General features: G+C 34.4%; 1 protein-coding gene across 1 annotated transcript in view; it reads left to right on the top strand.

Moving 5' to 3' along the window:
* AEBP2 (AE binding protein 2) overlaps positions 1–21,455 on the top strand; it is a 60,179-nt gene extending 38,724 nt beyond the window's left edge. The window contains exons 4-9 of the mRNA XM_007195062.3: positions 6,156–6,342; positions 8,977–9,101; positions 14,332–14,399; positions 16,819–16,932; positions 19,275–19,301; positions 19,878–21,455. Of these exons, the coding sequence (XP_007195124.2) occupies positions 6,156–6,342; positions 8,977–9,101; positions 14,332–14,399; positions 16,819–16,932; positions 19,275–19,301; positions 19,878–19,923 (567 nt within the window). The 3' untranslated portion in view covers positions 19,924–21,455. The remainder of the gene's footprint in view (positions 1–6,155; positions 6,343–8,976; positions 9,102–14,331; positions 14,400–16,818; positions 16,933–19,274; positions 19,302–19,877) is intronic.
* Positions 21,456–27,075: the final 5,620 nt, after the last annotated feature.

Below are 27,075 nucleotides of genomic sequence, written 5' to 3'. Positions count from 1 at the left end.
GATCTTGTTTTTACTCTTTCTTCTCTGGGCCTCCTTGATATCACACTTGCCTGTTGTTCATCCCCACCCAAGCTCAGTGGTTGCTCCTTGCCAGTCTGCTTTGCTGACCTCTGTTCTGCCTGACTTCTAAATGTTGGAGAGTGCTGTCAAAAATTCTCACCCTAGGGGTTCTTATTTTATCTAGTCCTTTGGTTTAAAATACTGTGTATATTCTGATTACTCCCAGATTACCTCTAGCCCTGACTTTCCCTCTTGGATTCCAGAATAGAATATTCAGCTTGGATGTCTAATAGGGCATTTTGAACCTAACATGTACAAAATCTTGGTTTTCCATTTCAAACATGGTTCTATTTTAGACTCAGTAAATAGTAAGATCTTCCATCCAGTTACCCTGACTTTAAGAGCCCTGAAATATTCTCGATTCTTCTCTTAACTTTTCCTATACCGCCCCACCCCCCCATGCATTAGCAAATCCTATTGATTTGCTTGCCTCTCAGTGTATTTTGAATATTATTACTACCTCTCACTCTATTATTCCCAGTTATTCTAAGGTTCACTTAGTTATTACTATTTGAAATCCTTGATAACTCCTCTCTAAATTAAAATCTATTTCTTAGCATGATGCATAATATCATATCTGATATTTACCTGCTTCTCTACTCTCATTTATTCCCTTACTTTACCTTCATAGGAAATTGTGTTCCAGCCATACTATATTACTTGTAGATCTCAAATGGGTCACATTTTGCCCTCATTGTGGTTTTGTATAGGCTGTGCTTTCTACCTGAGAATCTTTTTTTTTATTTTTTTTCCTGAGAATCTTAAAAGCTTTTTGTTTTGGAAAGATTTTAGAGTTACAGAAAAGTTGCAAAGATGGTACAGAGGGTACCCATGTACCTTCATCCAATTTTTTTCCCCTGATCTTACCATCTCACATTCTGTGGTACATTTGTCAAAACTAAGAAACCAACGTTTCTACCTGGAATTTTTGTTTTCCTTTAGATTACCTGCTAATAAATACTACCATATCTTCTGTGAAACTGGTGTTTTCTGCTCTCTGTTTCAGTTGCCCCTTGTAGATTTTCATAGTACTTAACAGGAATATGAGTATGAATAAGACAGTCTTTGTACTAGCAAAGACAGTCTTAGTGTTGCTTCATTCGAACAAATCTGTTTGAAAAAACTGTCATTCCATGTTTCAAATTTTATAACAGCTACTTGCCCACAAGAGTAGCTGACATATTGAATGTTTCAGTGGATTTGGGAGACAGAACATTTAAAACACTCAATGTCCAACAGCCAGTTTTTTTCCCTGATTGTTCAAACAGGCTTTTTTTTCCTTTTCTTTTTTTTTTTTTTTTTAAATCAGAGCACCATATGTGGTAGCTTGAGTTCAGTAGTCATTGTTGTATGTGTGGGTGAAACATTGAATATTTGAACAGTAAAATCACTCAGCACCATGAAATGCTTGTGTTAAGAGGAGTGAAGGCACTAAGGTACTAAGACCATTTGAGGCAGCAGATTTGTGTCTCAACTTGTTCTCTGGGATAAACACTAAATGAGTGGAATATTGATTAGATGATGCTTAAAATTACTTTCTCTATTAGGGTAAAAGAATTTGTATTTTAGTGAAAGGTGTGTGATTCTGTTGTATTTCTTTTCATTAAAAGTACTCTTTTTCTCTCATTCTAAATTCTCATTGTATTTTCTATATTTTCTTTTTTAGATTTGTTTTTGATTCTTAACTGATGAATAATCAAAATCAAAGATAAAACAATTTTCCATTAGAATTCTCATTGATTTTATGTCCTGAGCATTGATTGAATCATTGCTGATTAAAATAAACTTGCGATATTTACTCTCTCACTTCTAGATACTACCAGGGCTTATTCATTGCAGTTTTGAAGGAACCCAGGACAAAATGAATCTGTTAGCCTATTTGGGCCCTTGTAATTAAGGATAATCCTGGGTGGATTCATATCACAAAATCCCTTTCAATTTAAACCTGAGGACTTAGATCTGAACTGTTATTATCATTGCTGCTTTAACTGTAGTCACGTAGCAGTTCTAAAATTTGAAATGTGGAGTTTCTCAACAAATTTTTTTGAATAACCAGTACTAAACTGGGAATCCAAGGGCAAAGACTGTTTTATTTATATTGTATTCCTTGAAATATCTGACACATGGGACACAAAATATGCTTATTTAAAGTATGTTTTTATTTTTTATTTATTTTTAAAAATTTATTTATTTTATTTATTTATTTTTGGCTGCGTTGGGTCTTCGTTGCTGCACGTGGGCTTCCTCTAGTTGCGGTGAGCGGGGGCTACTCTTCGTTGTGGTGTGTGGGCTTCTCATTGCGGTGGCTTCTCTTGTTGCAGAGCACGGGCTCTAGGCACACGGGTTTCAGTAGTTGTGGCTCGCGGGCTGTAGAGCGCAGGCTCAGTAGCTGGGGCGCACGGGCTTAGCTGCTCTGCGGCATGTGGGATCTTCCCGGACCAGGGCTCGAGCCTGTGTCCCCCGCATTGGCAGGCAGATTCTTAACCACTGCGCCACCAGGGAAGCCCTAAAGTGTGTTTTTAGGATAGGTGTTAGGAAATACAGGGATGACATCTAAGATTGAAAAGAAAAATAAGTACTGCATGGCTTCGTCTAAGGCAGTACTGTAGAATAGAAATATGTGTGACCCAAATGTGTTGTTTAAAATTTTCCAGTGCTGTGTTAAAAATAATTGAAACAAGTAAAAATAATTTAAGTAATATCTTTGACTTAACCAATTATATCATTTCAGCACCTTATCAATATACAGTATAATTAATAAGATGTTCTGCTTTTTTGGTACTAAATCTTCCAAAGTTGGTGTGTATTTTATATTTACAACACTTTTTAATTTGGACTAGACAATTTAAGTGCTAAGTAGCTGTATGTCTAATGACTAAAATGTATTGGACAGTGTAAAACTAACCCATTAGGGCAATTCTACTTCAGCACTCTTAATTCAGGTGCTAAACAATTCATCTTTATTTATTTATTTATTTTAAATCGAAGTATTGTTAATTTACAGTGTTGTGTTAGCTACAAGTGTACAGCAAAGTGATTCAGTTATACATATATATATATAAAATGTATATATATTCTTTTTCAGATTATTTTCCATTATAGGTGATTACAAGATATTAAATATAGTTCCCTTGCTACACAGTAGGCTTTGTTGTTTATCTGTTTTTTACATAGTAGTGTGTATATGTTAATCCCAAACTCTTAACACCCCCCCCATCTTCATCTGTATTTAGATTTCATAAAATTTGCAGTTGGAGAAGTAGATTCACACACTCAAGTTTTCCAAACATATTTAAAAGTTTTTCAGTAGTTAAACTGAATATCAGGTTTTAAATTAAAAATTAAAACAGTTATTAAGGAAATACAAATAAAAACCACGATGAGATAACACTTCTTACTAGGATGGTTTTTTTTGTTTGTTTGTTTTTGTTTTTTTTAAAGAAATTCACGTTTATTTATTTATTTATTTATTTATTTATTTATTTATTTATGACTGTGTTGGGTCTTCGTTTCTGTGCGAGGGCTTTCTCTAGTTGTGGCAAGTGGGGACCACTCTTCATCGCGGTGCGCGGGCCTCTCACCATCGCGGCCTCTCTTGTTGCGGAGCACAGGCTCCAGACGCGCAGGCTCAGTAATTGTGGCTCACGGGCCCAGTTGCTCCGTGGCATGTGGGATCTTCCCAGACCAGGGCTCGAACCCGTGTCCCCTGCATTGGCAGGCAGATTCTCAACCACTGCGCCACCAGGGAAGCCCTAGGATGGTTTTAATAAAATAAATGGAAAATAACAAGTCTGGGCAAGGATGTGGAGCTATCCTTGTATAACCTTGTATTTGTTTATACATTGTGAATACACTGAATACCACTGAATTGTATACTTTAAAATGGTATGTTATGTGAAAGTCACCTCAAAAAAATTAATAAAATTAAATAAAAATAAAAGTTCAGTTTCTTATAGTAGCCTTATTTAAAATGTTAAGTAGCAGCATCTGGCTAGTGGCTTCTGTAGTAGACTGTGGTGTTCTCTGGCAATGTGGTGATCTACAGAAGACAGAAACTTTAAAAAGCATTATTCTTTTCTGGTACTCAAAATACGTGTAGTAAGTTTTTAAATTCTAAGAATTCAGCATCCGTTAGATGCTGAACTTCTCATGGTCAGAATCTGTAGCTGAACATTCTTGATGTAGGCTCTCTGAGGACCACACTATTGATAGGATTGCAAGAATTAAATGAATTGGTAAGCACTGAATATGGCTAATTGCTTCTTTTCAGGGTTCCCGTAACACTCTGTGCCTTACCCCTGACTCTAGGTCCTTTGAAGCTGTTGCTTTGTATGTATGTCTTGCTGATCACATGTAAGCACTTTCAGGGCAGGAACTGTATCTTAACCATCCTTATACTTCTAGCATCTTACATAGTACTGAATATAGAATAGATAAGTATTTGAACTAAAATCTTGAGTCATTCCTCTGCCTCTTAACCTTTTTGTTAGCAATGCTGAGTACAGTTAGAGCCCATAACACGTCTCTTGTATATTGAAATAAATAGAATAATTATTAATGGCACTATATAAGGATTTTGCTGTGAAATGTCTTAGCTAGCATTGATTTTTATCAGAATCTATAAGCCAGTATATTTAGAAACACCTGTGATTTGCAAGATGCTTCTGGTAATATATATATATATATATATATATATATATATATATATATATATTCATAAAAGTATGTTCCTGCCTTCAAAATGCATGGAAAAGATGAGTTGGGATAAATTATCTAATTATGCTCTGAAAGTGTGAGGATGTCCTCAAAAGAAGATGAGCTCCCTTTCACGTGGGCAGATTTAGAGAGATTTTGTGAATAAAGTTATAACCTCTACTAAGAGAGGGTTGTAGTGTGTTTTTAGAAGTTTAAAATGGTAGAGGTACCTAGATTGAAAGAAAGAGCCTGGAAGCATGTGGATTTTTTTGCGGTATTATCTAGAAAAATGTAATTAAGTTGAACCACCTGGGAATAATGTGATGGATACATTTAGTGGCATACGTGGCAAATTTGCATACTTGGAGTTTTGTTGTCAAGTCAGAAACTAAGCAACTTTAATAAATTACTAATAGAAACCTACCAGCAATCCAGCTGTGGATTTTGCTATTTGGGGATGGAAAATGTTTGTTTTAATTAGTAACATTCATTTGTTAGAAGACCTGCAATTACTATTTTCTAAGATCTAACTAGAAATCACACACTTGTACTGTAGCTAATTTGAGCATTGTAATTTTAGTGATATCCAAACATTCTGCATTCATTGTTGGAATAGCAGATCTGCCAGGTGACGGGGTAGTTAAGTTGACCTCTTGTTTTCTCAGTCTTGCAAGTACAGAAGGCTGAGGAGGCAATATTTAATGGAACTTACAGAGGGTTGCATAAGACCAACCCTGAGCATACAAGATGTCTTCTCTGACTGACTAGATCCAGTAGTTTAAAAGTCAGTATTTCTTTCTTGTCTGTTACAACAGTGTAGAGCAGTTGGGAGCCTGATGAAGGTTTTGAAGTAGCATATATATATATATATATATTTTTTTTCCTGTGGCTCCGCGGCTTGCGGGATCTCAGTTCCCTGACCAGGGATTGAACTCGGGTCACGACAGTGAAAGCCCAGAATCCTAACCACTAGGCCACTGGGGAACTCCCTGAAGTAGCATATATCTTAAAATAAAAATAACTTTGAAAATCCAGGAATCCCAGTAATTGTTCGGTTATCTTATTCTTTGATGTGAAAACAACTTACTGTTCCTCTTAGAAAAGTGATTAATCTCCAGATTTTTCTGGGAAGAAGATTCCACTATTTTTGTCTTGCGCATGGTGGGAAGAGCAGTAAACTGAGGAGTCATGAAATTTTCCAGGCTCTGTCACTGCTTAATCTGTATTATTTTGTGCAACCTATAAAGTGAAAGGGGGGTTGTACTAGTCCCTCATAGATCCTTTCTGGAATTAGTTCTGCAGTGTTACTGATTTACTTCTGAAAATATGAAATATTCACTCGTTCACATTTTGCTTGTGTCCTATACAGCATCCCTGACATTTTTTTAATTTTTGTTTAGTGTGTTGTTGGTGGCTGCAATGCCAGCTTTGCTTCTCAGGGAGGGCTAGCTCGCCATGTACCCACACACTTCAGTCAGCAGAACTCCTCAAAAGTTTCTAGCCAGCCAAAGGCCAAAGAAGAATCTCCTTCTAAAGCTGGAATGAACAAAAGGAGGAAATTAAAGAACAAAAGACGACGCTCATTACGTAAGTGTTTCACTGAAAATCAGTGTGTATTAGATGGTTTTGTTTTTGTCTTGGGCTTTCATGCAAATTCAGATTTTACCATTCTTCAGCTCTGCTTATCTATTTTTGTTAACAGTAATGAACAGATAGGATCTTGGTCTTTCACTGTGAGAATTCAGTGATGTATGTTTTACCTCTAGTAGCTAAGGGAATGTAAGTATATGTGGCCTTAGAATACAAGCTCTGTAATTAGATTTTGAGGGCTACTTTGATTCTCTTCTAAATTAAGACAAATTATGACAGTGTTGGTGTTTCTAACAATATTTTAGAAAATTTGAACATGTTAAAGATAAAAATCAAGTGAAAGTTAAGTAACCTGTCTGCTCCAAAGTGGTATGTGTGAATAGCGAAGCTACGTATAGTCTGTGTCTCTACTTAACAGTCTTGCTGTGACACCATGTACAATGGTTATGTGCTTACTCATCAAATTATGAGATGTATCCTTGATATTTAGGATAGAACATAATTAGATGATTGTATACTTTCAAACCACAGGCGAAGAGTCTCTATTTTTGTCGTCTTCAAAGGTATTTCATTATACAGCTCATTAAAAAAATGGTTGGGCACCCAATCTTAACTTGTGTATTTATACAGTATATATAGGTAACACTGCTAGTGTGCGTTATAATTACCAAGAAGGAATACTGAAAAACAGAGATGAAAAAAATCCAGAAGTGGTATTATTTTCTTCCCCACTCTAATGGATCATGACACACACCTGCTTTGGAGACTGTTATTTTAGTTTAGTATTCTTGACACTTTAATAGTGGACATAACATGGTTAAGGTCTGAATGCATAGAATCTGAAATTTGGGAGCTTTTATTATTCTGAATTTAATTCAAGTGATGACTTCTGTGTTTGAATCTTGAGTGAGGAGTGATATATTTGAATGATTTAGAGGGGTGAGTTATTGTTATTTTCTTTAAGTGCTTGTCCTTCTCAGGAAAAAGCATATTTGGAGAGCATGGAGAAAGTATACATTTTTCCCCCAAGTAGCAGCAGATCAAATAGGAAGGGGATTTGTTTCTCAGCTTTAGGTAAAATCGTGACTTTTTTCTCTCCCATAAATCTCTCTTTTTTAAATTTTTTAATTTTTTTTTAACTGATTTCCCATTGTCATTGCATTCTTAGTCTTGTGGGTTCTGTTCACTAGCTGGTGTTTTGTTTATTTCCTTTTGAGCAAAAAATCCAATGAGAAAAGAGCTATTTACGTTGTTTTATTGAGTATGCCAGCTGTTAGATTTGTGTAGATGTACAGTGAACTCCATGAATAGTAGAGATAATTTCACTGCACATAGTGGTAAGTCAGAATAGTGTGGTAAATCAGCATACATGTAATTCAGAATATGCTGTACCAGGAAATCAAGCCATTTCTTTTATTGTCAGTAAAATTTACTTTTTAATTACAGATGATCTTGAGATATTTTACATATATTAGAAAGCTCCACAACTGTAAAATAATAAATTCGTTTTCCTTACTTTGAACAGTGTTTTTATTAGGAATAAAAACAACACATTTATAATAATATTAGTGGGATAAAAATAGAAACTTTAAAAATGTTTTTATCAAATCTTCAATGTTTAACTTTGTTGTGATCATACTAAAAGATTGCTTACTCTAAGTTTGTGAATTTATTTTTTAATAAATGGTGTAAGCGTACTCATCTAAACTGCGTTATGACTGAAGGCATTTTTCATATACATTTATTTTACTTATTCATAATCTATAGCTGTTATATTTCCATTTCTCAAATAAGGAAGCAGTCTAAGGTAGATCAAGCAGTTTGTGCAAAGTCACATTGCTAATAACTGGTGGCATTGAGAGTTAGAAAGAATTTTGGTGGACTCATTGGCATTAAAAATGTGTTTATGGGACTTCCTTGGCGGTCCAGTGGTTAAGACTCTGTGCTTCCACTGTAAGGGGCACAGGTTCACTCCCTGGTCGGGGTACTAAGATCCCGCATGCCCGGCAGCAGGGCCAAAAAATTAAAAACAAGAACAAAAACAAAAAAACCCAGCATTTATAATTTTCTTAGATTATTGTTAGAAGAATTATTCTTAATCAAGAAAATGTCAAAAATTCCAAAATAATATGACCACTGTGTCAAATCTGGAAAAATTTTTGATTACTTATTAATGTAAAATGTTCATGAAATGTATTTCATATGTTTGGCTGAGGTGAATGAGATCTGTGTGTAGTGCACAGATGGAGACGTTTATCAGATTGTTGAAAATGTAGGACTGGTGCTCAGGAGAGATGCTGGAGTAAAATATAAAATTATATGAAAAAGATAGTAGCTGAAATATGCAATCATGAGGTCGGAGGCTAGAACCTCACACACCAAGGGGCAGAATTAACCCACACTTACTCATTGGTTGGAGTTCTGCTTTTGTACATCCTTACCTTGTTAGCTAGGTTCTGTGTTTTGAAAGCAAAGAAAATCTTGCATTTAAACACTAGATAGATACTTATTCGTTGTTTCAGTCTTTTTTACTTATTACATATTTTTGTGGAAAATGGACTACTAATATGGCTGCTTGGAGACTGTTATATTTTTCTAAATATTCTTTACCTCTTTTATATTGACTTTTAGCACGACCACATGATTTCTTCGATGCACAAACACTGGATGCGATAAGACATCGAGCCATATGCTTTAACCTCTCAGCTCATATAGAAAGTTTAGGGAAGGGACACAGTGTTGTTTTTCATAGTACTGTAAGTATTTGATTTTTTTGTTTTTCAAATATTTCCCACAATTTGACATTTTAATGATTACGTTGAATTTGTAGGCTTTAATTTGAACTATTTAAGAATATTGGGGTGGCATTTGGGCTACTAGGCACTTGAAGATCAGTCTCTGACCTTAAGTAAACTAGGTGTCTTTTCTGACCTCTGGTTTCCTTGCAGGTAAAGTGAGAGCATTAGACTTCTTTTAACTCACATCCCTATGTGCTCCATGCTCCTCTGTCACCCATAAAATGCACATCTAAAGTTTGTGTTAAAGCTTTCCATCAAATGAAAGGTTCATGAAGGAGGGAATTTTAATCTATTTTGTTCTGTGAATGTATTCCAAGTGTCTAGAATTGTGCCTGACACATAGTAGGAACTCAGTATATTTGTTGAATAACTATGTTGTCCTACTTGGAAAAAGAAAAGTATTGAATTTGAAAAGGCAATAATGAATTTATTTTTTTGGTTAACTAGGAGTTAATAGAGAGCTGTTCTTTCTTCTCATGCCCCCTGCCATTTTTATTATCCAGTCATCTTTATATTGCTATAGTTTGGTGTAGGTCAGTTAGTAGAAATAAACTTTAGACCAGACTTTTGGTGATTTGAATCCCCGGAAAGAGAGATTATTTAATTTTGCCTGTTGAAATAGAAAATATACTAAATTTAGGTTTTATTTTATATATTCTAATCAAAATGCATGAGAATTTAAATATAAAAGATCAGTATTGATATCTCTACTGGTTTGAATCTCTTATTCTTCCCATCTCTAATAATGAGGTTTTCTTATATTTTCATTTTTTCTTTTATGTATACTTCCAATTCAAAATGCCCAATTTTGATTTTGATTTCCAAAATTAAAGGCAAGAAGGTAGAAGATCAGACACAAAGGAAAGGGAATCTTTTCTGAGATTGGAGCACATAATGGTGTGAGTTTGGGTTTAAGGAAAGTTGTACCATACTTATGCTCTTTTAAAGAATGTTGGAAATATAGTTATCTAAATAAGAATGAAGACAAAGTAAAAATGTCTGTGCTGGGAATTTTGTTGGGTTTCAGCGAGATCAGGAGCTTGCTCGACAGTGATGGTTGAAGTCCTCCTTTGGAATTTGATAACAAACGTTTATGATTTGGTAGGTCTATAATTGTTCTTTTTTTTTTTTAAGTTGAAATCTAATATTTATTATCCAAGTTTACATTTATGTATTGTTAATAGGAGATAGAAAATATTAATCATTTTATAAGTTGAAATAAGTGGAGGATTGACTGTAATCATAAAATATTTCATGATGATCTGATAAAGTAGACTTTTAATTATCTTACTGAATAAAAGCATATCAGATACAAAATAAGTTAATTTTTTAATCCATGAGTTTTTTTAAAATTTTTTTTTAAATTTAATTTTTTTTTAATTTTTTAAAATTTTTTAATTTTTTAAAATTTTTTTTAATTTTAAAAATTTATTTATTTATTTTTATTATTTATTTATGGCTGTGTTGGGTCTTCGTTTCTGTGTGAGGGCTTTCTCTAGTTGCGGCAAGCGGGTGCTACTCTTCATCGCAGTGCGCGGGCCTCTCACTGTCACGGCCTCTCTTGTTGCGGAGCACAGGCTCCAGACACGCAGGCTCAGTAGTCGTGGCTCACAGGCCCAGTTGCTCTGCGGCATGTGGGATCCTCCCGGACCAGAGCTCGAACCCGTGTCCCCTGCACTGGCAGGCAGATTCTCAACCACTGTGCCACCAGGGAAGCCCCCATGAGTTTTTTTTTAATTGAAGTATAGTTGATTTACAATATTGTGTTAGTTTCATGTGTACAGCAGTGATTCAGCCATATATATATACATACATACACACACACAACATATATTTTTTCAGATTATATTCCATTATAGGATATGACAAGATATTGAATATAATTCCCTGTGCTATACAGTAAATCCTAGTTTCTTATCTGTTTTACATATAGTATTTTGTATCTGTTAATCCCATACTTCTAATTTGTTTCCCCTTCCCTCCCTCTCCCCTTTGATAACCGTAAGTTTGACTTCTATTATTATTGTTCTTTTTTAGTCAGTAAGTTGTGGTCACCAGACCCTGAGTGTGGCATTAGGGATAATTTGTTCATTTACTTAAATATTGAGCACCTACATATGCCAGGTACTAATGATACAGCAGTGAACAAAACAGACTAAAACAAAACAAGAAACCATGCCTACACTCTAGTGGAAGAGACATGATACACAAGATAAACTAGTAAAATTAAAAACTTAAAAGGAAGTGAGAGTGTGAGCCATTCAGTTATTAGGGGGATGAGGGAAAATCAAGCATAAGATCCTCAAGTGGGGACATGCAAGTATGTCTGAAAAGCCGTGAGGAGGCCAGTGTGGCTGGAGGAAACAAGTGAGGCAGAGAGAGTAGGAGCAGTCGGAGAGGCAATGGGGAGAGTCTTGTTGGACTGAGACATTGGCTTTTGTTCTGCGTGTGTTGGGAAACCATTGGAGGAGTTTGAGTAGCCATACTCTGTTGTGATTTCTTTTAAATAAAATTTTTATTGAGATATAATAAATACAGACTCACCCATTTAAAGTATACAAGGTAATTCCCTGGCGGTCCAGTGGCTCTCACTGCTGGGCCTGGGTTCTGTCCCTGGTCAGGGAACTAAGATCCCGCAAGCCACGCAGCACGACCAAAAAAATACATATGCAATTCTGTGAGTTTTGACGGTTGTACTTAACCTGTGAAACCAGCACACCACCACAGTTGAGCTGTAGAACAGTCCTGTCACGCAGAACATTCCTGGTGTAGCTTTTTCATCTCGGCCTCTGCCCTCTGCCCTCTGCCTTAAGAGAACTCACTGATCTCTTTCCTCTCATGTAGGTTTTAATGTACTCACTCTGGTTTCTGTATTGAGAACAGATTGTAGGTCAGGGTTGGGGAGAGAAGGGATCAGTCTTTTCAGTATCTCAGGTGAGAAAAGACCAGAATGGTTGCAGTGGAGATACTAAGAAGGGTTAGATTCTGGATATCTTTTGAAAGTGGTATTGACAAGAATTATGGATGGATCAGATGTCAGGTGTGATAACGAGAAGAAAGGATGACTCCAATGTCTTTGGCCTGGGCAGCTAGCCAAAAGGATGGAGCTGCCGTATAATAGAGGCTGTGAGGTGAGCAGGTTCGGGGAGAGGGGAGTATCAAGAGCCGTAATTCAGCACGTTCTATAGAACATCCAGTGCTTCTGTCATGTAGGCAGAAGGGTGTAAGAGTTTGAGCTTAGAGGAGAGGTGTGGCTACAAATAAGGATAGAACTTTCTAGCGTATTAGTGTTATTTAAAGGTATCAGACTGGATAAGATCACCTAGGAAGTATTAAATAGAAAAGAGAAGAAATCAAAGGACTGAGGTTTGGGGCCTATCAACATTTAATGATTTAAAGAGCAATAAATCTGAGGAAATAATGGTCTAGTAATGAACAAGTATCTCTACATGTTAGGGAGTAGAGGTGATGATGATAAATAAGGTTGTGTTTTAAAAAATGAAGCATCAGCTTCATGCTTTCATTAGAGCAGCTCTTTGGATGAAATCTTAGGCTCACCATGGGAGGAGTAAAGATGATCAAAAAAATGAAGGAACTAGAAATGTGATATTAGGAGTCTGGAAGAAAACTTAAAATTTACTCAGAGTGAAAATAGTCTGAAGATGAAAATAAGTTTTCGAGCTGTAGAAAACATCTGAGAGGATTTAAGAACATGATTGATTACCTATGTTTATCATAAATTTTAAAAACCTAGGAATAAGAGTGATTCACACCCCCAAGCGACACTGGGGTGGCAGAGGTACCTTGACTGAGGAAAAGTCACAAAGGTGTAGTATAATCTGAAGAATGCTTTTTCCTGGGGGAAGTGGAAGGAAGAAACATCCCTAATGGGAAAAGGTCTTCCTTGGAGCTAGGTGAGGAAGTTCTCTAAGGTTCTATGAGTAGGACTGGAAAGGTTGCTGGAGGCAGTTCGTGTTAAACAGTAGTCAGATGTTCAGTACTAACTGCAAATGTAAGCTTCCTAGTTACCAAATTAACTTTTATAGGAAATAACCATATTTATAGTGAAAAGATTTGCATAAAAATATTTATGTGGGGTACTATGCTGTGCAGTTGGCCTAATTTGTCTTCTTTAATTGAAACATTTTCTTTTGAGCCGTCTCCAGAAGAGGTCAGCAGAATCCTAGTTACCAGTTGGCTTGCTGTACTTGGTTGCATTGCATTATTTTTATATCTTACTTCTTTGTAGAGATATTTTGTTTTAGCATCTGCAGATCTGTCTTTGAGCTTTTTAATTGATTCCATTACCGAGTCTAGAATTAGGGTACTTAACTATAGGTTTTTAAATAATGGGGCTAGAAACTGTTTTATATTTGTATGAACTGCTGTTTTTACTTCTAATATGTTTTGAGGATGACACATAACATTATTTTGTGAGGCTGTTTGGAACTTAAACTTGGTAAAAATATTGAGATTTAGATTATTAAAACACTAAAGAGCTAATTTGGTTAATATGGTAGTTCTAAGAGTTAATAAAATACCATTTTGATCGATTTTTAAAAATCATTACCTTAGTTTTCTGAATCTGGTTATGAGTGACAAGCATATTGTTTTTACTACACTTATATAGGTCTTTATGTTGTGGTTGATCCACACTTTAACTTAGGTAGATTCCTAACTGAACTCAACACTGATTGGTTAATGTTTCATTTAAATTAACAGAAATCAACCAACAAACAGAAAACTCCCAAGCAAACGACAAATACCTTAATCCTAAAAAGGAGACCTCTCCCTTTCTAGCATTATTTTTTCTTTACTGTTCATTTGCTCTTTAAAAGTATTGCAGCCAATATGGATTCTTGGTTGGCAGTCTGGCTCAGCTAAAGACTTTGTAGATAGTAAAATAAATAGCATTTTCAAAGATAATATGGTTTGGCTGTAATATTTTGGCTGGATAATATTTGGCTGTACAAAGCTACTTCAGTTCCTTTTTTCTTTTTCTTTTGTGAAAATGTATGATCAAAGGTGGGAAATTGCTACAAACCAGGGCAGAACAAGATGTTGTGGTGGTAATATCTGGTCCAGGACATGAAAACTTCAGTTCTTGATTAGGACCAAAAGCGTTTTTTAAACATATTAAAATGATCTTTTATAAATAGTTTTATGATTTCTTTTATATCATTACTAGGTAATAGCTAAGAGAAAAGAGGATTCTGGAAAGATAAAACTTTTGCTTCATTGGATGCCTGAAGACATGTAAGTATTTGGAATACTATATATATAAAACTAATAAACTGATCAGTCTTATTTTTATTAAAATCTTATACTCAAAAATTACTTAAGCTATTGGGTTCAAAATAAAAGACTTAACAGAAATGAAGCCACAAAACATTTTGAGGTCATCAGCATTAAAAAGATAATCTGTAAAAGCTCTTAAGAGTAACTGGCTCAAGGTATAAGCTTTAAAACTAGCTTTTAAAATTGTTTTTAATGTAAGCTGTTAAAGCAATTTTTAATCATTTTTAGGATGTGATTATTTTAGAATTTTTAATGACCCTCAAGTAGGATAGGGTGCAAGCAACCTTAGTTGTGCCTTTGTTTGAATCATTTATTTTAAAAATTTCTAAACATTTTCCAGCACACAATTAATGATATTTTATAGAAAAAAACAATTGGTCAGTTTTCCAGGAGTGTTAAATTTTTCTTTTGAGTTTTAGTACCCTTTTATTAGAGCAATTCTGGCCCAAATGCTCCTTAATTTAATTGCATGCTCCATTTTCCTTTTATTCTCAAAAATAATTTTTTTTGTTGTTGCAAAAGGTAATGAAGATGTATCAGAGAAATCTTATCAGCATCAAGAATAGAATAAATTCAAATGAGTGGAATCTCATTAAAAATTAATAATACGTGGTTAACACTTGTTATTAAATATTTTTCTGTAATATTGTTTCCCAGACTCCAATCTAAAGAGATGTTAATGAATTTGATGTGAATTAAGAGCTTTAAAAATAAATTTGGAAGATTACAATGCATGTTAGCATATTGAAGTAAAGAAATCTCTTCAGCTTTTTTTTTTTTTTTTTTTTAATATTTATTTATTTATTTATTTGGCTGCACCAGGTCTTAGCTGCAGTAGGCGGGCTCCTTAGTTGTGGCATGTGAACTCTTAGTAGCAGCATGCATGTGGGCTCCAGTTCCCTGACCAGGGATCAAACCCGGACCCCCTGCACTGGGAGCGTGGAGTCCTATCCACTGCGCCACCAGGGAAGTCCCATCTTTAGCTTTTTAAAAATCCTGTGATTGTCAAACTTCTATTAGTGTAGAACATGTTTTCCACTTCCTTTTACCCCCGCCCCTTCCAGGTTTTAGGGAAATGCTACTCTAAAATATTTTGAAATAGCGCGTAAAATTTATTTAATGAACTCCTTTTTACCGAACATTAAAGTTACCCATTTTTCTCTACCGTTAAAAAAAGAGACATTAAAGTGGCTTTATTTACAAAGTATGCAAATGTTATGGGTTTTGATAGGCATCGCCTTCCCGAAAGTTTGTGCCAATTTCTGATCTCATCTACTGCATTAGAGAGCTTATTTCCCTGGCTTATTATCAACACTGGCTATTGGCATTCTTACATTTTTCATTTCTTCGATTATGAGCAAGATAATTTAAAAACTGTATCTTTGGTGAATTAATGGTTTGTGACCTTTGTCTCTCTTGTTCCTTTTTACCTAATGAGTGTTCACTTCTTTCATACTGATTTGTAAGAGCCCTTTTTATATTGTTTATAAACAGTTCCTTTAAAAAATATCGTATTCAAATATCTGTATTCTTAGTATTTTGGAAATCGATCAATCCAAATATCAGAATCATTTTATTTGAATTTTTCTATAGGATTAAATTTTTTTAAATTCAGGATTTTGGTTATATGTGCCTTTTTTTAAAAGTGGAAATTAATCTGGTGGGGTTTTTATTTCTTATTTCTTCAGAAAGAAACTAGGTATCAGATTTTCATCAAGTTAAGCTCAGATATAGTTCCACTTAGCAAACTAAAAGTGTGTTCTTTTTTTTTTTTTTTTTTAATTTTATAGCTACTTTATTTATTTATTTATTTATTTTTGGCTGTGTTGGGTCTTCGGTTCGTGCGAGGGCTTTCTCTGGTTACGGCAAGTGGGGGCCACTCTTCATCGCGGTGCGGGGACCGCTCTTCATCGCGGTGCGCGGGCCTTTCACTATCGTGGCCCCTCCCGTTGCGGGGCACAGGCTCCAGACGCGCAGGCTCAGTAGTTGTGGCTCACGGGCCCAGCCGCCCCGCGGCATGTGGGATCTTCCCAGACCAGGGCTCGAACCCGTGTCCCCTGCACTAGCAGGCAGATTCTCAACCACTGTGCCACCAGGGAAGCCCAAGACAGTGTGTTCTAATATTTGTTTCTAAGTTTGATGTGGCTTTGCCATCAAAAATTCATAATTCATTTCCAGATTTATGCCTAAAATTTGACCTTGCCATTTTTCAGCTGGGACTCTACATCCCACTACTTAGATCACTGAGTTTCCTTGGCATCTGAGAAGCTCGTTAACCTAGGTGCCTCAGTCAGACTAGCAGAAAAAGCTGGGTAATGTGAAGGGTAAATTTAAAATTAATGTTATTTTATATATGACTTGTTTTTTTAATTCGTAGTCTGCCTGACGTGTGGGTGAATGAAAGTGAACGACATCAGTTAAAAACTAAAGTAGTTCATTTATCAAAGCTACCCAAAGATACTGCCTTGCTTTTGGACCCAAACATATACAGGTAATTTAATTCTTGCTTTGATGTTTTATTTTTTTGAATTGTAATCTTAAATCTCCTTAAATTTTGGATATAAAGTTAGGACTTAATTTTTAAGTACTGAATTTCAGTATCAAGCATATCTTGCTTTCTGGAGTTTCATGTATGGAAATTACATCACAACGATTTATAAATTGTAGACTAGAAGGGTAATATTTTGGTAAAGTTTATATGCCAGGTTAATTCCAAATTTACCTTAAGTAGCTTAAATTGTGATATACATAGTATTTTGAAAATAAGTTCCTTTTGTTTAAGTAGGTAATTCTTTTTTATAATATCAGACGTGTTGACCTGGGAATATATCGCATGTGCCCTAAATACCATTAATGGTTGAAGTTCTTAAACTTGTACTCTCGCCAAACTTTTCAAAAGAGCATTTTAAATATTACTGTGTTTTTATTTAAGAGGTAGCTCGGAGTGTTCACGTTTCTAACAATTTTCTGATCTGACCTTTGTTTTAGTGTGCTGTGCATATGAAGGTATAGGGGGGGAAGGAGAAGAGACCAACATTTCTGGCTATGTGCTGAGTCACTGTGCTAGGTGCTTTACATATACTTCATCCTCACAGCAGTCCTGTGAAGTAGGTGTTCCTATGTCTGTTTTACAGATTGGAAATCTGAGGCAAGAGGTTAAGTAGCTTAAATCTGAGGCAAGAGGTTACACAACTAGGATGTGGCGGAACTCCACACTGCCTCTATCCACATGACATATACTAGGGTGATCAAAAAAGTGGTGAAAATGTTTAAAAGGCACTCTTAATGAGTGAACTTTATATATTTTAAAAAGGAATTCTAGTTTAGTATATATTTTATATAGCAATAGGTTGGGTAAGAGTAAGATGACATAATAATTGATAATCTCAAATGTGAATTTCAGCTATTGTAAAGGTACTATGTCTTATGCCAAATTTTGAAACAATTAAATACTTTGAAGGTTTTGTTCATTCCATGACTCAACTTTCTGGAATGTGAAACATCTTCTGAGAATGAAATTCTCACATAATGGGCCTTGCCATGTGTGGAAATATTGAGACTCTTCCAAACTTTTAAAGCATCTTTTGGTGAAGGTCCTTAATATAATGAAAACTTGTTTTTTGTGGGATGAGCTAGGTTAGCAAGAAATTAACTAGCAGAGAGAATAGTGAAATGACCTTAAAGGAAAAGATTGAGGGACATTCACTACCAAAAATATGAGAGAGTTTTGATTTACCTTTCTCTTTATAAAGAAAAATAATTGAATATTCTTTATTTATTGGCACCTAATTTAGGGTTTATTTCTGCTTATTCTTTGAAGGGAGTGATTAAAATTTGCATTCGAAAAGAGTGGTATTTGGGGAGAGCCAAGACTGGTAGTAAACATGCCTTAAGCAGTGAGTTGACAAAGGGGCATGAATCTTAATTATAAGATTGAGACTAACTTCTGTGTGTCTGCCCTGCATTCTACTTCCCACTCTCTAAGGGTCTTCCTTTTTCACAGAATCAGCTTATTTTTGCTGTTCTTATGCTATATAGGAAGCAATTAAGATATTTTGGTGAAAGTGACAAATAAAAATCATTCAAGCTCAGAACTGATGTCCAGAAGTACATAGGACTTGCATCACCTGTTTTCAGGGTATAATTCTGCAATTATTACTGATTTCTGGAGTAATGAAGATGTTCTTAAGATATATTTGGTGCTTCTGTGGTGTTAATTTTCTTTAGCTGTAAACCACCCTCCACCTCATCTTAACATTTAATCTTGAGTCTAAACTTTCATGCTTCTACTATTCTGGAAATTAGAATCAAGTCTACTCTAAAGTGGTACAGAGTCCTAGAACCCACTACATTTGCCATGGTGTAACATCTTAGCAATGCCTGGATTTTGACTGGAAAAACTTGTGAAATTAAGAGGGGAAAAAGCAATTATTCTAATTTGTTTCAGGAGAAATAACTTACAGCTTATGCACATCTCAAAATGAAAGCATGACAAACCTTCCAAAAATATATTAACTTCAAAATGAGAGTAAAAAGGACATACTTACTTGAGGTTTAAACATTAGTTTTAAAGTATGGTTAAAATGTATGTGTTAAACATGAGATTCTTTTTTAGAAACACATTATCAGGCTACATAAAAAGGATTTCTTAACAAGCTATATATATTATGTAACTAAATTTATATCCATCATGTGAATGTTTTGGAAATAAATTTTCATGGTGATCAGTGATCATCACATTGCCTATTTCTTATACATATTTGTATTTTTGAAGCACTTAATGTGTTTTTCATTCAATTGAATAAAAGAATACTCCTTTTTCTCTTTTTCTAGAACAATGCCGCAGAAGAGGTTGAAGAGGTAAAAAATAAATAAATACATAAAAAGCAAACAAGCGGGGACACCTGCAGTCTTAGTCACTGACAATGGGTTTAGTAAAAGTTGCACATTAGAGTCAACCCCCTTCCTTCTTTTTTCCTTAAATCCAGTATTTAGAATAATATTTATGCTTAGTGTAAACATTCTGTGAATGAAGTAGGCTCTTCTGTGGAATATATTAATATATTACTGTATATCCACATTTTCATGGAATGGTACTGTGGGAGACTGAGCAAACACTCTTCTGGCAACTTAGTAGAACAGCTTCTTAAAGGCTTTGCATGCTTGCTGCTTTAAGCTGCCTTTTTTTTTTTTTCTTTTTTTTTTTTTTTTTTAAAAACCCTTTAGTGATTACAGTAGTTTATATTGAAAAGAAAACCAATTACAAAATGTGCCCTTAAAAATACCAAAAGCACTGTAAGGATATTTGTCTTGACAGTGTCTATTGATTTGAAGTCATGTAAGGAAATATTTAGACAATGAAAATTATCAAAAGATAATTTACCTTTCAACTATGATAAATAGATGTGATTGGTTGCCATTTGTGTTCTTTTGCAGAACTCTGATAAGAAAAGTGTTCAATTTGTATTTAAGCAAACAGTGAACGACATTTGCAATCAACTAAAAATTCGTCTATCGAATTAGGGCTGAAAATTTCTGTTAAAGAGTGTTGCAGTATGTCTGGTGGCTCCCCTTTCAGGACTAGGGTTTTCTCATGGAGTACAGTATGTTAATATTTACCTATATAACTAATCTGTTAACGGTTTTTGAAAAACCTTTATTTCAAATTATTTGAATAATCCTCATATTTTCATTTTAACCTATATAAGCCTCTAATTTTTTTTTTCTGAGGAAAGCATTTGGTTTATGAGTTGTTTTTTCTTAACATAAGAAAAACTGTATTTTTTTTTTAAAGTATCTTCAAACTGAATCCTTTATGCACCAAAGTTGGTTTTGAAAAGGAAAATAAAATCACTTTCTTGCTTGGTAAGCAAGAAGCCATATGGATTTTTTTTTAACTTACAGAAATGGAAATATGTGTAACTTGTTAGTATTGTATCAAACAAATGTTGCATAGAGATAATAGAACATTGCTTGTAAATAATTCAGCAGATTTGTAATATATTTTTATATTATGAAATGTACTGTAGATGTTTTTCTAGAGGCATGAAAAGTTAAATGTATATATTATGGGTAGAGATAATATTGAAGGATATTGTAATTCACTAGTGCTGCCAGAGGAATTGTTAATAAAGCACCTTCTTTAACAATAAATGTCTTTTGCAGACTTAAGGGACTATGTACTACTGTTAATATCTGTAAGAACAAAACACATTGAACATCCTTCCAGAAAGTCTTTGGGGGAGGACCTATACCCATAATAGAATTATGGCACTCATTTCTGACAGTGACTGTGAAATCAATTATTTCCTTACTGTTGGAAGGACATATTGTAAAGTATGTGGTTATATGCAGTCAAACTGCAGAAAATACTCCTGATTAAGGAGTTTTCACTTTACTACAGTGATATAAAAACCAGCAGTTTCTACACTAAAATTTTTTAAAGAAAGAATAGACAAAAATATAGAATTAATAAGCCTTTTGGTTCCAAAATGGGAAAGGTTCCATGATACATAAGTCATTTCTCATTTACTTTAAAAAATTTTAAAAAAATAATAAAAATTATGGGAGACTTTATTCGTTAACAATGGGGTAAAGAGCTATATACATGAAGTGAGTCATATAAAATTAAATGAAGTGCAAATAAAAGCACTGCTTCTATAAGACATTCTGGAATGGTTGTTTAATAAGGGTGTTATTCATATGACTTGTAGCAAATGTGATTTTATTTTTAAAAAGAAGAAAAGCAGTGTGTTTTCTTACTATTTTTTTGTTTTCTTTTGCTTAAGCACTTCATCAGTTGCTTTATTCTGTATCTACGAAGTAATCTGCAGTCTCCTTTGTTCTTTTTAAATTTTGATTTGTTATAAAATTGCCAAATAGAAGTGTTTCAGATATATAGTTTGTACCTGTATTTTTATTTTATTGCCTCATGTTCTTGTAAGTCATTCTTAATTGACCGATGATTGTAGACCTTGCCTGAGTATTTTTTCTAATAAAACAAAGCAAATCACATTTAGTTTCAAAATTGTAACAATTCAATTAAATTTTAAAACATCTAAAATATACATCTATTTTCTTCAGGGGCACAGCGAATAGATTAGTTTTCCCATTGTGTAGAAATACTAAGATGTCCAAACCAAATTTCATGGTTATTGATTAGCCTCTGAGTACTCAGTCACTCAAGATACTCTGCTGCTTATCTGACTTTGTTCTGATACTATTTACACACCAAAAAGAATATTGAATCAAAATGAAATAGTTTTATAACTTGTATGTATACATATATACACACATGCAATTATGATTGGGAAACAAGTGTGGAAATTTTTATTTTATAGTGTTCATTTAGTGATAGCTATTCATCTATATTATTCTTCCTACCCCTGTGGCCCCCGCTGCCCCCCAATATATGACATATTTGTAATATGGCACCTGAAATAATTAGTCTCTTATTCAAAATCCACTGTCTTTTCAGCAGCAGGCAAAACTGCAGCTCACAGGCATACCCATTCATTTACTTGTGACTGCTTTCTCCCTGTTGTGGCAGAGCTGAGTAGTGACACTTTATTGCCTGCAAACTTAAAATACTTACTGTCTCACCTTTTAAGGAAAAATTTGCCAATCCCTGGTTATAGTTGATAAGTTTTTCTGAAAAATAAAGCTAGACCGCACAACTTATATTTTAATATGATAGTATTATCTTGGTAATAAGCACATTAAATTTCAGTGAGCTGTTTAATATACATCAGAGTAAATATTGCCATATTAGGTACATGCAACAAATGATGGGTTTTTTTTTTTTAACTTTTACATTGGAGTTCTTAATAGTTACTAACATTTCGCCGTTTGTTTTTGTATTTTGTTTTGTTTTACTAAATAGGACTAAATGAGATTTTGTAAATCAGATCATGTTTAAATCATACGGCACATCTGCTCTATCTGAAAGAATCTTGGAAGTGGAAAATACTGTAAAATTTAAAGTTGTTTATTTTTCTAATAAACTTACTTTTTCATATATAAATCTTCCCTAAAGTGGACACACATTACCTCTGAATTTCAGATGAAAGGAAATTAAGATGGACAGTAATTGACTCTCAATGCGTATTTTAAGATTTGTTTTACTCTCACTTGAAAGCATTGATAATCACGTCAGTAAACCTTGGTGAAACTTTTTTCCCTTTCACACCTTAATAAAGTGTTTTAAATATGCAAGTACTCTTAAAAGGATAGAATTTGCCACAGTTCTTTAAGACCTCTTTTATTGTTGGATGTTTGAATTCTTTTTTTAATACTGTATGGTTAATAAAAGTGTTAGCTATTTGAATAAAATATAAAAATGGGAAAATATGGTTGAAGTCTTTAAAATAGTTGATGGGGGGGCCTTTTACATGGTTACAACTATTTCTTTCTTTTTAAGTCTTTAATACCTCTGCATAAGTTCTCTAAAAGACAAAGAGAAATTCTTAGTTTAGGTAGATTCTCTATTTGAAAAACTGATATCTGTATAACAAGGCCTAGGGTTGCAGACCAACAAGGAGATGCTTATATATATAGTCTTTATTAAAAAGGGAGTTGAATCATATATGTCATTTGAATGTCTTGGGGGTTTGTTTTTTCTTTTTTTTGAGAGAAGTGGCACTTTTTTGGGTTTCAATGAAAAATATTTTTCTATTCTAAAAATGTATAAAGTATTTCTTAAAAGGTAAGATTTTTAAAGAAAACGTCTTACATATCTTTCTTTTTTAATTATTAAAGAATCTGACCTAGTGGAGAATGTTTTGCAATTCCAGCACTATAGCTTTAATATAAATAAGGTCTAAGGATTTTTATTTTTTAAGGGTTAGAGTATTTTGTCGTTTCTAATGGTATGAGCTTCAGTAGCCTTAAAGAATGTGACAAAATGATGTATTATTTTAAATTAAAATTTTTTAAAAAATGTTTACATAGTCCAGTTCATTCTCTGAATCAGATTTGCCTGGTATATAACACATGGTTCTATTACTCTGAAAATTAAAAAGGACTTGTAACCAGAGCAGGAATTGCAACCCATATATTTTTCTAGGTCAGTAATCTTTCTGTTATACCAAACAGCTTTTCACAGCGTGAGAGAGGAAATAAATGTGCGTTGTAATACCACTACAAATTTGTTTTCAGTGTTTCTGCCATAGCTAGTCCCTAGCATGATGCATGGTACAAAATTAGTCTCTGAAATATTTGTTGAATGAGTATTGTAGGTGAATACTTGTTAAAGAAAGGTATTTTGGAGAGTACTGGTTGAAACAACCTGGCTTAAACCACAGTCTGTGATAATATTTAACTTTATATATGAACCTATAAAGGGAACTATATTTCAGTTTGTCTAAACATTCTCAATGGAAAGAATTATTGATGTTATATTTTTACATACTCAGTTGTAATGTAAGTAGTTTTAGTTTGTTTAATTTTGTTAAAAATGTCCTCAATCGTGTTTTTGTAGAGGCCCCTCTCCCTTTTTAATTGAAGTATAGTTGATTTACAATGTTGTGTTAGTTTCTGGTGTACAGCAAAGTGATTCATATACACACATACACACACACATATTTGTAGAGCCCATTTTTAAAATAATTAAGACCTCAGTTATATTTATGATATGAATAACATGTTTTGAAGTAATAACACTATTTTAAAGGAGTTACCCAGTATTTGATTACTTTATCTTATTGTTTTCATCTCACAGCATTGTCACCCAAAGGACCTTTTTCCCTCTTCAGTATTTATAAGATTCTGCTAATGGAAAAGTTAAATTTTATAAATCTTACAAATTTATTGTGAAATTGCCAAGGATTTATATGTTCCTGTTAAAACCATTTCAGAAATTCATTTATATTTGGATGACTAATAAGTCTCATATAAGATTATTACATGTTTGAGGGATTTTTCCTTTTAGAAAAGTAAAGTTTTTTGGGGTGAGTGTGTAGCTAGGGAAGAATAATAGATTGTAAAAGGTGAGCATTGTGAGCATTTACTCTTGATAGCTGGGCCCAGTTTAAGTAGTTTAGCATAAACATCATTGAGCGTTGTGTAAGAGTAGGTCAGAAGGTTCCCAGCTTATGTCTTCTTTTTTAAAACTTGAGGTAACGTTGGTTTATAACATTATATGTTGACTTCTGTATACACTGCAGTGTTCTCACCATCAAAAGTTTAGTTTCCATCTGTCCATCACCATACCAGTTGACTCTCTTGGCCCATTTTATTCTCCCACACACTCCCCCTTCCCTTCTAGTAACCACTGCTGTCTCTCTGTATCTGTGTGTTTGTTTGGTTTTCTTCATTTATTTTTATATTCCACATATGAGTGAAATCATACAGTATTTGCTTTTCTCCATCTGACTTATCTTCACATAATACCCTCAAGTTCCTTACAGATTGTTGCAAATGGCAAGATTTCATCTTTTTTTTTTAATGACTGAGTATTCCATTTCGTGTGTGTGTGTGTATGTGTGCATATATATATACACACATGCACACACACCACATCTTCTTTATCTATTCATCTGTCAGTGGGCACTTAGGTTGGTTCCATGTCTAGGATATCGTAAATGATGCTGCTATGAATATAGGGGTGCATACATCTTTCTGAATGAGTGTTTTCATATTCTTTGGATAAATACCCACAAGTGGGATAGCTGGATTATATGGTAATTTAATTTTTAAAATTTTTGAGGCATCTGCATAGTTTTCCATAGTGGCTGCACCATTTTGCATTCCCACCAACAGTGTCCAAGGGTTCCCTTTTCTCCATATGCTCTCCAACACTTGTTATTTCTTGTCTTTCTGATAACAGCCATTCTAACCAGAGTGATGGGATACCTCATTGTGGTTTTGATTTGCCTTTCCTTAATAATTAATGATGCTGAGCGTCTTTTCATGTACCTGCTGGTATCTGTATGTATTTTTAGGAAAATGTATATTCAGCTGTTCGGCCTGTTTTTAAATCATGTTGTTTGCTTTTTGTTGTTGTATGAGTTCCTTATATGTTTTGGATATTAATCCCTTATTGGATATATGATTTGCATTTTTTTTTCTCCTATTGGTAGGTTGTCTTTTCATTTTGTTGATGGTTTCCTTTGCTGTGCAGAAGCCCTTTAGTTTGACGTAGTCCCATTTGTTTATTTTTGCATTTGTTCCCTTGCCTGAGTAGCCAGATCCAAAAAAAATATTGCTAAGACCTGCGTCAAAGAGTGTACTGTCTGTGTTCTTCTATGTGTTTTTTATGGTTTCAGGTCTTGTATTTAAGTCCAATTCATTTTGATTCATTTTGTGTATGGTGTAAGAGAGTGGTCTAGTTTCATTCTTTTGTATGTGGCTCTCCAGTTTTCCCAGCGCCATTTATTGAAGAGACTATCATTTCTCTGTTGCATGTACTTTTCTCCTTTTTCATACATTAATTGTTCATGTACGTGTGGATTTATTTCTGGGCTTTGAATTCTGTTTCATTGGTCTGTGTGTCTGTTTTTCTGTCAATACCATGTTCTTTTGATTACCATAGCTTTGCAGTATAACTTGAAATCAGGGAGTGTGATACCTCCAGCTTCTGATTTGTATTTTATTTCAGGGTTGCTTTGGTTATTTGGGGTTTTGTGGTTCTGTATAAGCTTTAGGAGTTTTTGTTTCATTTCTGTGAAAACTCATATGATTTTGATAGGGATTGCGTTGAATCTGTAGGTTGCTTTAGGTAATATGAACATTTTATCAATGTTAATTCCAGTTCATGAGCACAGAATGTCTTTCCAATTCTTTGTGTGTTCTTCAGTTTCATTCAACAATGTCTTAGAGTTTTCAGTACACAGATCTTTCACCTCCTTGGTTCAATACATTCCTAGGTATTTTATTCTTTTTGTTGTAATTGTAAATGGGATTGTTTTCTTAATTTCTCTCTCTGCTAGTTTGTTGTTAGCATACGGAAACACAATAGTTTTTTTGTATATTGATTTTGCATGCTGCAACTTTACTGTATTTAAAAAAGTTTCTTTTAATTAATTTATTTTTGGCTGCGCTGGGTCTTCGTTGCTGCACGTGGACTTTCTCTAGTTGTGGTGAGTGAGGGCTACTCTTCGTTGTGGTTCGTGGGCTTCTCATTACGGTGGCTTCTCTTGTTGCGGAGCACAGGCTCCAGACGCGCAGGCTCAGTAGTTGTGGCTCACGGGCTCTAGAGCGCAGGCTCAGTAGTTGTGGCACACAGGCCTAGTTGCTACGTGGCATGTGGGATCTTCCCGGACCGGGGCACGAACCCGTGTCCCCTGCACTGGCAGGCGGATTCCCAACCACTGTGCCACCAGGGAAGTCCCTGTATTTATTATTTTTAATAGTTTTTTGGTGGGGTCTTTAGAGTTTTCTATGTATATACATCATGTCATCTACAAAGTAGCAGTTTTACTTCTTCCTTTCCAATTTGGATGCCTTTTTTTTCTTTTTCTTCCCTAATCACTCTAGCTAGGACTTCCAGTACTATGTTGAGTAAGAGTGGCTAGAGTAAGCATCCTTGTCTTGTTCCTGATCTTAGAGGGATAGCTTTCAGCGTTTCACTGTTGAGTATGATGTTAGCCATGGGTTTGTCATAAATGGCCCTTGTTATGATGAGGTATGTTCCTGC

Source organism: Balaenoptera acutorostrata, chromosome 11 (assembly GCF_949987535.1).
Source record: "Balaenoptera acutorostrata chromosome 11, mBalAcu1.1, whole genome shotgun sequence".
Lineage (NCBI taxonomy): Eukaryota > Metazoa > Chordata > Mammalia > Artiodactyla > Balaenopteridae > Balaenoptera > Balaenoptera acutorostrata.
The sequence above is the reverse complement of the archived record's forward strand: the minus strand, read 5'-3'. Positions and strand labels throughout refer to the sequence as shown.